The following is a 12526-nucleotide window of genomic DNA, read 5'->3' on the forward strand; positions in this document are numbered from 1 at the left end:
TTAAATTGCAATCATATTTAAAAATATGACTTTGTTTCTGATCAAATAAATGCAGCCTAAAAGCTTTAGGATAAGAGCTTGTGATGTACAGCCTGGTTGGATTGGCTGCTGCCTAAAATAATTAAACATAATTTACCACTTTATTTACAAAATATTAATCTTCAACACATGTTCACAAGAGCACCGCGATGCATGCATGTTGTGTTGACACAAGAGCAGACGTTCAGTCAGCTCTCGGGTATCTGTCTGCTGGTAGATGTTGACCAACTTTAATCTCATCCATAGTATCAATTAAAAAAGCTTTTTAATAGACTTACCAAGTGCAATCAGTCGTGGGGTACTGGGCAGAGAGAGGCTTCTCTCTGCATCTGCTGGAGTTGCAGTGACCTAAAAGTAGAGCAATTAACAAAAGGTTGGGAGAAATTAATTACATATATAGAGAACATACTTGCATCTTGTTTTAAAATACTTCTCAATGTGCTTTATAAGCATATGTCACTCTGTGATATCTTTGTCTGCCTATCTTGCAAAATAGAAGTTTGATCATAAATGATGATGAAAATTAAAGTGTACCTCAAATGCATGACATATGAATACAAAAACAGTAATAGTCTTTTAGAAATGTCTTAAGAAACTATAATCCTGCGATCTCTTACATCCTCCAGTAAATGTGGGTCATCTGATCTGTGTGTCTTTGCATCAATGTACTGTGCTTTGACTGACTCAAGGGCTCAAAAGTGCTTTGAGGGTCTCATTTACTGGAACATCCTGCAAAAAGCAGTCCTTTCCTTTGGAATTTTTACCTAGATACACCTGTTCAGGTGCCGAATAATTGAAATTCCTCTTGAAATATGTCTTCTGTCAAAAATGTTTCTTTAAAATGGTAAATGGACTGCATTTATATAGCGCTTTCAACAGACCACATGGCCATCCAAAGCGCTTTACAAGTTGCCTCACATTCACCCATTCACTCACTCATTCATACACCGACGGCGGTGTCTGCCATTCAAGGCGCCATCCAGCTCGTCGGATGCTTGTCTTTATCATTGCAATTATCATCAACCTCAGAATGCACAACAATGTCATCATGGATGTCATTGTCATCATGGATGTCACTGTCATGTCTACAGTTTGATGCATCAGCATCTATTATTACAGGGTTCTCCAAAGATTCTCTGTGTTTTCTGTTTATGTGAGATGTGAAAGATGATTTTACATGAAAATGTTTTTCACAGTTGGGAAAGGGGCAGGTAACGTTTTCCCCATCTCTTATATGCCAATTTAAATGGTCGCAGAAGCTAGGAAAATTTGGGGATGTACAGTATGCTCGCATCCCACAACCTGACAAATCACAACATCCGTTTGAGCAGGTCTGCAGTTAACCTTATTTGATTGTGTGTGCTTATGAAGCATGTGTGACTTTAGTGCAGACAGAATCTGAAAACTACAAGGACAAGTCGGCAAACCACCATTGAACCTAAAATTAGACAGGTTCCTATGCATTATGATATATGGTGGTAAAATCTGTAATGCGTTCACACAGATAACTTGCAGTGTTCGCACACAAAACTGCGCAACCATCTTGACTGCTGCTTTTTTAAACAGTATGTTAAAGATAGAAATGACAGTTTTCAGATTATGTTACCGTTTTAATATAAGAGTCAACGTTGGTATAATAATCACCAGCTTTTCCTCATTGAATTATTGTTAGCTTACCAGTTTCTTCAGATGACGGTAACCGCCAGAAAAGAACTCCAAGCAACTCCAAACCTCCGACGTTCCGCGGTTCTAACAGCAAAAAACTAAATGAAAACGAAATATTCACTTCAAAATACTGTTATACAACCTCCGTCTTTAGTGTTGCCTCACGTTTTCTTTTTGTACTTCAAGATAGTTTGCTGTTAACGTAAAGTTTCCACAGAGTCCTCCTGCTTAGCTAATTTACATTAAAGAGGCAGAGGAGCATTAAAAAAAAAAGCTTATTTTGTTTCTGTGACACTAAATATCAGTCAATGTAAACTTTATTCACCCCGTTGAAGTTGTCATAATGATGACGGCAGTGACAATTGTAACATTACCTCAGGCCTTGACAAACAGGCAGAAAAAAAGTCTTGACTAACGTTACAGGAATATTGTCCTCACAACTCACTCAATTTGCAACACTGGTTCGTGTTAGGTTGCTGTTAATAAGTGACTACATTTGAAAATATCTCGGTTTTAAATAAAATAATTACAGAAACAATACTAACCTTTTTTTTAGTGTTTCCTCAGTTGTCCCAACCAACCGAAAAAAAAAACGTTGAAAAGAAGTCTCCGTTGTCATTGGTCAGTTTTTTCGCGGGCATTGTCGCTACTGTGAATCGATTTACAGTAGAGAATAATTACAGTACTAAACTTATATTTTCCCATAATCCTTTGCTATTTACAGTATTATACTGTTGGCACATTTAACAGTATTATACTGTACATATTACAGTAAAATACAGTTCAAATTACAAAAATCCGTTACCGTGTACTCTTGAAGATTTCTTTAGGTCTTGTCTCAGACCCAGTCTCTCTGGTCTCGGTCTTGACTCGGACTCGACCCTTTCTGAACTCGGTCTTGACTCGGACTCGACCCTCTCTGAACTCGGTCTTGACTCGGACTCGACCCTCTCTGGACTCGATCTGGACTCGGACTCGAATGAGCTGGTCTCGACTACAACACTGTTTGGATGTCAATACTTCTTATACCTCAGTTGCATGTGTTGTGTTTTATGAATTGTGGATGGATTAATCAACTGAGAAATAAAGTTGAACATAAATTATCATGAACTCTTAAAGATGATGATGAAAAGAAAAGGTAATATTGCATATAAAATTATATCTAATTATGAACTAACTTGCGCAATACAGTAAATATTTTTACTCTGTATCATCCAGATCCTCCCATTCCGCAAAGTCTATTTTATTTTATTATAAATAAAGGTCTATTTGTTTCTAGTTATTTTATTTTGTTAGATATTTCCACTTTGCGGGAGTCCCACAAATAATTTTATTTTCCCGCGACCCGCACACAATAATATCTTGCCGCCAGCGTCCGCATTCACCCATCAAATATTGTCCAGCGCCGCACTCGGTGGCGGTTTGCGAACTCGGGAGTGCAGGTCTCTAGCCGGGAGCAACTATTAGCTGACACACCGTTGTCTATGACTGACCATGTCTGCGATTAAAAAATACGTTTGTGCACATTTATACCAGAACATGATTTGCCATTCAGACTTTAAGCACTTGTTATTGTTTAGAAGAAAACACTTTATTTGACATAGTACTTTTAAATAAATGGTGCCAAAGATAATCATTGAAGAGGTAAAAACCGCAGCTTCCCCGTTTACCTTCATTTGTTTTAAGGCAGTCTTGCCCTGACTAACATGGCAGACGCGTTGATGTATCGCGGCAACGGCTCAAAGCGGCCAATGAGGCGTCTAGGTATTTATATGTCTATGCTCATAACCCATAGACTGTAAAAAAAATATGGACGTAGTGTCCGTGACGTCACCCATAGACTCCTCAGTAACGCTTTTGAAGCCTAAAGTGTGCAGAGCGAGCCTTCACCATCTTGGCAGCGCGTCACAGCGCGACACTCCCGGATAATCGAAAATGGGCAAAAAGGCGGGAGTTGATTGCTGAAGCCACGCCCACCTAGCGCGACGGCATTGTCAGCAGCGGCAATCCACCTGTCACTCAAGTGGCTACGCCCTTAATTATGCAGAACTTTAAGGCTTAATATAATTTAAACGGATGAGTTATAAAAAAATTCACCCCCCTCACAGTTGTCATGAAGGACAAAATTAGCAATATAGACCAAAATCATTTTTTGAACCAGGCTGTAAACATGTTTTTTTCTGCTGTAAAGTTGGACATTTTAACATGGGGATTCTATGGGACTGACTCTGTTCTGCAGCCAGCCTCAAGCGGCCAGTCGACGAATTGCAGTTTTAGTCACTTCCTTATTGGCTTCACGAGAGAGAGCGGGAGGTTGCCGCTCGTCATAACCACACTGTAAGTGACACGTGATCCAAATATCATTACGTCATTGGTGATGCCTGTTATATATTCACGAGGCCAGCCACCAAATGCTATCAAAACATACTTTACTGGTTTTCAGATCACATATTGATTACATCACATTTCACACGTGCAAATCACATCACGTGATTTAAATACCCTCTTCCCAGGCATAGGAACCAATGACTGCTCATCATGCATATATACACATTATCCCAAATACACCACATTTCCTCCCCCATTAAAAATCATACACCACATTATCAGTTCAAAAGCACCACATGTGTTCAAATTCTCAATTTCTAAAACGCTGTGGTAATTTAATAGTTCGTTTAGAGCGACGTAGACCCCCTGGACTTGGAATCAGGGGTTCTGTTAGTTCAAAAGGTACCTCAGAGTCAAATGTACCTGGAATTCCAGCAAATCCAGAATCTTGATCATTGAGTTCAGCATTTTGAGCTTGATCATTAGATTCAGCAGATTGAGCAGTCTCCTTTTCATTCGGTGGCATTGGAATCTCTGAGGACGAAGTGCGTGGTCTCAATTGATCACCATGCCGTCTATACACAGTATCCGATGCTGGATCACGTACCTTGTACGAAACAGGTCCTGTCTGTTGTGTAATCACTCCAGATAACCACTTCGGATCTCCTCCCACTGTACTTCGCAGGAAAACAGAATCATCCACAGCAAAGGATCTCTCTCTTGCCCGATAGTCATGTTGATTTTTCTGCAAATACTGTTTTCTGCGAACCGTCTCATGAATGTTTGGTTTCAGGAAGTCCAGCCTGGTGCGAATGTGTCTCTTTAAAAATAAATCAGATGGTGACTGACCTGTGGTACAATTAGGAGTTGTGCGATAGTGCAATAAAAATAAAGATAGTCTATCATCAATGCACATTTGCTCATTAGTCAATTTCTTCATACCCCTCTTGAACGTCTGGACATATCTTTCTGCCAATCCATTTGTTGCTGGGTGTTTTGGTGCACTTCTGGTATGCATAATACCATTCTGCTTCACAAATCTTTGGAATTCATCAGAAGTAAAAGTAGTTGCATTATCAGTCACGATTTGTTCAGGTAATCCATATGCAGAAAACAATCTCTTCAATCTGGTAATAGTAGCTTGAGAAGTAATCTGTGACATACGAAAAACTTCCAACCATTTAGAATGAGCATCAACAATGATCATAAACATGTTGTTCAAGAACGGACCAGCAAAATCCACATGCAACCTTTTCCAACACTCACCCGGGAATTCCCAAGGATGAAGAGGGACGTGACTTGGCATTCTTTGTTCTTGTTGACAGATTTGACACTCCTTGCAAACTCTTTCTATATCTGTATCAATTTTAGGCCACCACACGTATTTACGAGTCAGAGCTTTCATTTTAACAATGCCAGGGTGTCCTGAGTGAATTTCCTGTAACACTGATTTTCGAAATTTGAATGGTACAATCACTCGTGTGCCCCATAGCAGACATCCCTGTTCTACTGACAGTTCATCTCTTTTCGCGTAGAATACTTTCAAATCATCTGACACTTCAATTGGCCAACCTTCCATGACATAACGAAACACTTTAGAAAGTTCTTGATCTGTTCTTGTCATTCTGGCAATCTGTGCTGCATTTAGAGGAGCTTCTTGAAGATGGTTTGTCAAAAGTGTGTTGATATTTGCTGAAATGGCTTCTGTTCCTACATCGGTAATTTCAGGTAATGGGATCCGTGACAAGCCATCTGCATTTCCATGATCTTCTGCCTTGCGATACATGATATGATAATCATATGCCGACAAAATTATCGCCCACCGCTGAATGCGAGCGGCAGCCATCATTGGGAAATGCTTATGTTCACCATCCTCGTCGCCAATTTATGTTATATATTCATGAGGCCAGCCACCAAACAGAGTCACTAATGGTCTATGATCAGTTATCAAATTAAAAGATCTTCCCCAAAGATACTGATGGAATTTTTTAAATCCATAGATCACACTCAAAGCTTCCTTCTCAATCTGTGAATATTTCTTTTCAGCAGGGGACAAAGTACGTGAAGCATATGCAATGGGATGCTCGTCACCATTTGGCATGATGTGCTGAAGCACCGCACCAATTCCATAAGCGGAAGCATCACATGCTAAAGTCAAAGGCAGTTGTGGATCATAGTATACTAGCACTTTGTCACTGGTGAGCAATTCTTTACATCTACTAAAAGCACCTTGTTCCTTTTTCCCCCAGCACCAAGCAGTTTGTTCTTTCAACAGTCTATACAGTGGTGCCAACACTGTGCTCTGCTGTGGTACAAAGCGTCCATAATAATTTACCAAACCTAAAAAAGCTCGTAGTTCCTTAACATTTGATGGTGCTGGCGCATCTTGAATAGCTTTTACCTTGTCTTTTGTCGGATACACCCCTTTTTCATCGATCACATGACCCAGGTACTCAATCCGTGTTTGTCCCCACTCACATTTACATTTCTTTACTCTTAAGCCTGATTCTTGAAGACGCTGTAAGACTTTGCAAATGTTTGTTAGATGTTCTTGCTCATCTTTACCTGTGATCAACAAATCGTCCAAATACACAATTACTTTCAGATCTTTCATCAAATTTTCCATTATTCGTTGAAAAATGGAAGGGGCTGAACTGATGCCAAAAGCAAGACGATTATACACATATAATCCCTTGTGAGTGTTGATTGTCGTATACTTCTTAGAATCATTATCCAGCACGACTTGTTGATATGCTTGTGCCAAGTCAATCTTGGAAAACAACTTCCCTCCACTCAAAGTGGCTAACACTTCCTCGATCCGTGGCAAGGGATACACTTCAGTGTTGGCAGCTTGATTAACAGTGACTTTGTAGTCTCCGCATAAGCGAATTGTGGAATCTTTTTTTATAACAGGAACAACTGGAGCAGCCCACTCGCTGTATTTTACTGGGGATATAACATTAGCTTTTTCCAGTCTATCAATTTCCTTCTCCACACGCTCTTTCATAGCAAAAGGAAGAGGACGACTTTTAAAAAACTTGGGTGGCACATCTGGTTTCACTGAAATAGTGGCTTTAATGTCCTTTAAAGTGCCCAGCTCATCCTTAAAGACTTCACTATATTTGTCCAGCACTTCTTGAATGGACCCAGGCTGCTTACTCACATGTCGAATTATCTTCCAATTCAGTTTTACTTTCTGAAGCCAGTTTCTCCCACACAGGTTTGGACCATTCCCTTTGACTACGATCAGTGGTAACTCATTCACTTGATCCTCATATTGTACAGTAGCTGTGAATTGACCCAACACTGGAATGCATTCACCGGTGTAGGTCTTTAACTTGACTCTAGCTCCCTCCAGTGGCAAATGGGCAAACGATCGTCTATACTCTTGTTGTGAAATGATGCTTACAGCCGCTCCTGTATCAATCTCCATCAATAAATCCTGCTGATTCACAGTAAAATTTACTCGGAAAGACTGTTTCTCAGTATCACTTAACATGGAAAACATTTCCAGCTCCGGCTCTTCAGCATGCATATAAGCTGTTACTTTGTGCTTGTTCTGTTGTTCAGCATATTTACTGTTAGGATGTGACTTCATTTTAACTTTGCAAGCTCTCTTTATATGCCCAATCACTCCACAATTGTGACATTTAGAGTTTTTAAAATAACACTCCTGTGCATTATGGTTTTTCCCTTTACAACGATAGCATTGTCTCTGGTTATAAACAGTCTTTGCATTTACCTTATGCACTGTTGTCGCTGAATCCTCTGTTTTCCTCAGCTGTTGCGTATCTCGATCTGCGGTTTCCATACTGTGAGCAACTTCAAGTGCCCGTGCAAAAGTGAGTGTGTCTTCCGAAAGCAATCTTCGTTGACATGCTTCACTTCGGATTCCGCTGACAAAACGATCACGTAGAGACTCATCCAAACTTGCACCAAAGTCACATTTAGATGCACATTGTTTCAGTTCAGCAACATACTGGGACACAGTTTCATGGGGCTTTTGAACACAGCGCTGAAATCGGAAACGCTCAGCTATTATTAACGGCTTTGGTTCAAAATGGGCCTTCAGAATGTTCACAATTTCTTCAAACGTTTTATCCTTTGGCTTCGCAGGCTGAACCAGATTCCGTAGTAATCCATGTGTGGACGCTCCCACAGCACTAAGCAAAGTCGCTACTTGCTTCGTATCATCCACATCATTTGCAATCATGAACAATTCCGCTCGTTCAATATATGCAGACCAGGACTCATTTTCCGGTTTATACTCATCCAATCTTCCGATTTGCGCCATGTCTTCTCACACTTTATCCTCGTCGCCAATTTATGTTATATATTCACGAGGCCAGCCACCAAATGCTATCAAAACATACTTTACTGGTGTTCAGATCACATATTGATTACATCACATTTCACACGTGCAAATCACATCACGTGATTTAAATACCCTCTTCCCAGGCATAGGAACCAATGACTGCTCATCATGCATATATACACATTATCCCAAATACACCACAATGCCAATACCCATCAATACACTATATGTGGCAAAAGCGAAAATCACTAAAAACATTGTCGACTTAATAATAATGTGTACAATTTTAAGGGCAATAATCAACCACAATGGTTTTGTCATGATATTTCAGCTTCTCTCCTATAATGAACTCATGTTTTGGTTATTTAGGCCTTATGCAATGTAGGCTAGCATTAAACACTAGTTTGTGTGTTAATAAACATAAATTGCCAGGCTGGATGCAGCTTGAGCCATATTTGCATGAATGGTTTTAGTTAATGGTTGAAAAATATCGTTTCCGCCACTGAATAAAAAAGTTTCGCAGAATTTCTACTTTTTTTTTACTCAGAATTAAAAAATATAAAATCGCAATTGAAAGTCAAATTTGTGAGATATAAAGTCGCAATTTATTATTATTATTATTATTATTATTATTATTATTATTATTATTATTATTATTATTATTATTATTATTATTCAGTTCCATCATTACCAACATAGTTCAACGATTAGATGTTTCCTGAGACCTTAGTTCAAACTAATAAACTTAAACTTAAATAAATTATGCTTTAGAGCACAATAAGCAAGCTAACATTGTTTATAGCACTGACAGAATGCTATTTAACTCTCTGTGTAAGCACAAGAGATACAAAAAATAAAAATAATAATAATAAAGGGTAAATGAAGTTATACCAATAGTTAGTAATAAAAACATGGTTTTCAAATTTGTTAAACTCTCTTACTGATTAGTTCAAAAAGTTACTGATCATAAAATACATTTTCAGTTTAAAAATATTAACCTATGACTTTTTTTTATATGCTTAAAAGGTGTATAGATACAGTTTTTTATAAAGTAGGAAGTATTCATTTAAACCGTAAGCTTTAGAGAAAAATGTTTGGTAACGCTTAGGGAACAATTCTCATTACTGACTAGTTGATTATTAAATATTGGCTGTTTACTTATTAAGCATTTATTCTACATGACAATATTCTACATCCGTAAACATACCCAATACCTGAACTTAACTAGCTTCCTAATTATTGATAATCAGCTAATTAGGAGTTTGTTGAGGAAAATGGCATATTTAATGATTTGTTAATAGAGAGAACCTTAAACCTTAAAATAAAGTGACCAAATGTTATGTGTTTGATGGCGGTCCGTAATATATATATAATCATTTTGTATAAAGGTGACACAGTAAACAGGAACATAACAAAAAGAAAACTAAGTTTAGAACAAGACATAAACATGGCACAGTTTACATTGCTCTGAGAGGAAGTGGAAAGAGTTTGTGGAGCGTGATCTAATGATCAATTATAAACACAGAAGAGGAGAAGTGAGCTTTCTGCTGTGTTGTGATTTCACATCAATCTCGTGACCGGTCCAGCTCTAACAGATACCATTATGATATTATATTAATCTGCTTTGAAAGAATAACCAGTCACTCACCTTTAGTGGGAGGCACCAAATTACCATTGTCTGGAAACTCACCTGCGTCTGGGCCATTCTTTTAGTTTTGTTTTTCCTGAAATGTCACATCTCACTAAACATGCTGTGATGAATGAAGACGTCCAGACATCTCCCGCAGGATTCTTAACATGTAAGTTTTATTGAATTAAAAAAAGATTAAATCCAGCCTGTGTTTCTGTGTTTCTACACTCTCAGAAAAAAAGATACAAAAGTTGTCAAAAAGGTAGTATCTTTTCAAAAGGCACAAGTTTCCATGTTGGTGTGTTAAGAGTACACATTAGTACCTAAATTGTACATCTTAGGACCTAAAAGGTACAAAAGTGTACCCTTTGAAAAGGTACCTTTTTTTTCTGAGAGTGTGTAACAATTGAAGTGTTTCTGCCAGTGAAACAACATCTTAATGCATAACGTATCCATAACTGTGATTAGATGATATTACAATTATTATGATGACGATTTTAATTAACGAGGTGATTCATATAATTATTAGACTGTTACTGAATTTCTAAAACCTTTTTTTTGTGTGTATTAAGGACTTTTGGTTTGAGTAATCATTTGACTATTACACAAGAATCATTCACAATCTCAGGGAAAAAGGTACAAAAGCTGTCCCCTTATAATATCCCCCTTATCACTGTTTAAAAGTGTGCCACCCCAGTGACAGCTTTTGTACCTTTTGTTCTGAAAATTAGTCTGATGTTACTGATCAGGTATTTTTGGTATGTAAGATTCACATGTTAAATATTCAGACAAAATGAAAGTGAAAGTTATTGTGTTTGTTGTGTAATCTCAGGAGTGCATCTTATATCCCTGTATGACTGTGTTTGTGACGTATCTGTGACATCTCTTCTGTTTTCTCGTCAGGTTCAAACACTTGAATCTGCTGCTTCTGCTCAGCCTTTTCAATCACAGCGGTCAGTATTCACTCGTTTTACTTTCTTTACTTTGATTTTCACTGTGTAGAGTTACTTTAGTTGATTGTTTCTGTGCTGAAATTCATCTGATACTATTGTCATCAACACTTAAAACATAAAAATGAGGCTTAGATAGTATTGATGGCTCCTTAATGCTATCATTGATAAATTTGTGTATTATTATTATTATCCAGTCGACTAAAATAACTATTTATTTATGATACACAGAGAGAAATGCATGTATTTTCAGTATATTGAATGGATATTATTCTGTATGTGTTTGCAGGATCCATCACTCGATCTGTGAAAGGAATAAAAGGAGGCGACGCCACCCATTCATGTGAATTTAAAGACACTCATTATCTTGATTTGAGCAGGTTAACAAGCATCATTTCTTGTCAGAATGAAGAATGTGAGAGTGAAAGTGAAAGTCAGAATGGACGAGTGTTTAAAACAGGATCATGTGCCGTGATTATCAAGAATCTGAGACTGAGTGATGCTGGGAAATACATTTTAACAGTCTATTACACTAATACTCAGGCAGAAGTGAAGCGTCAAATCAGGACATACCGACTTCATTTTCACGGTAATGTCAAAACTGATGTCCTTTAGTATTGTGCTGATATTGCATGAAGGCCAGGACCCAGCATGTGTCTGCTTCTCCTCAGATGAGGTTTCAGTGAAGAAAGGAGAGGAGCTGAAGTTAGATGTTCTGTTGCCCAATGCTAATAAAGTAGTGCACTGGAGCAGAAGAAGCACAGGACCGAAGGAGGACTGGAGCAGAAGCCATGGGCTCAGAAGTGATCGAATGAGCATCAGAGATAGAAACCTGATCATTAGTAACTTTACAGCCAGAGACACAGGAACATATGAGGTTCTGGACTCTGAAGGAGAAATCCTGATCATGGTGACAGTCACCGGTGAGAGAAGAGATATCATTTCATGATCATGATTTGAACATCAGATTGATGCTAAACTGAATGATTATCTTTCAACATCACCTGCAGAATCAGAGGACAACATGAACCTCATGAATGATGACAAACAGCAGCGTAGTGAGTAAAACAAGAGCCTTTGACAGCTTCACAAAATCTCTGATGAATTAATTCATATGCTCTCTTCACAGCTCCCTCTCTTCTACCTGAAGCGTACTGGATCGTCCCGGTTCAACTCTCAGTGTTTTTGGTGATTCTGGTTGCTTTGAAAGGAAAAAGGATGCACAGATGTCCAGGAGCACAACTGCACGTTTGCTGAAGGGTTTACACGATCATTGTTAGTGACCCCACTGATAAAAAAGCAATTATAATAATTATAAGACATGAATAATATTAATAAATAGCTGTCGTTTTGACAATTGTTTTAATAAGCCACCAAAATTTGGGTGATTCCAGTTTTAATACCACAGCAATGTTTGTAGTTGTAATTTGTTTATGCCTATGCATGAATATACTTGACTAGACAAATGCAGCTAATGTTAATTAATGCATAAGTTAATTAAATATATATATATATATATATCTTTTTACTGACAACAATAGGAAACATGAATAAAGGAGTAAATTAATTAATAAAACGAAGCATCACAATAAACACACA

At 38.0% G+C, this 12526-nt stretch overlaps 2 protein-coding genes and 2 long non-coding RNA genes across 4 annotated transcripts in view; 3 read left to right on the forward strand and 1 right to left on the reverse strand.

The window, feature by feature from the left end:
• The window catches only part of LOC127935349 (uncharacterized), a 159897-nt gene that overhangs the window by 73200 nt on the left and 74171 nt on the right, over nt 1-12526 (forward strand). The gene's annotated exons all lie outside the window — the stretch shown is intronic.
• The window catches only part of LOC127935370 (uncharacterized), a 77062-nt gene that overhangs the window by 11381 nt on the left and 53155 nt on the right, over nt 1-12526 (forward strand). The gene's annotated exons all lie outside the window — the stretch shown is intronic.
• On the reverse strand, nt 4175-5894 carry LOC127935351 (uncharacterized protein K02A2.6-like). The gene has a single exon (XM_052533148.1). The coding sequence runs from the start codon at nt 5879-5881 to the stop codon at nt 4343-4345; it is 1539 nt and encodes a 512-aa protein (XP_052389108.1). The 5' UTR covers nt 5882-5894; the 3' UTR covers nt 4175-4342.
• Nucleotides 10829-12443, forward strand: LOC127935366 (uncharacterized). Its single transcript, XR_008148073.1, has 5 exons — nt 10829-10930; nt 11217-11516; nt 11599-11850; nt 11938-11985; nt 12057-12443. It is a non-coding gene; the product is annotated as an uncharacterized LOC127935366 (long non-coding RNA).

The sequence above is a fragment of the Carassius gibelio genome, chromosome A19, assembly GCF_023724105.1.
Source record: "Carassius gibelio isolate Cgi1373 ecotype wild population from Czech Republic chromosome A19, carGib1.2-hapl.c, whole genome shotgun sequence".
NCBI classification, from domain to species: Eukaryota; Metazoa; Chordata; class Actinopteri; order Cypriniformes; family Cyprinidae; genus Carassius; species Carassius gibelio.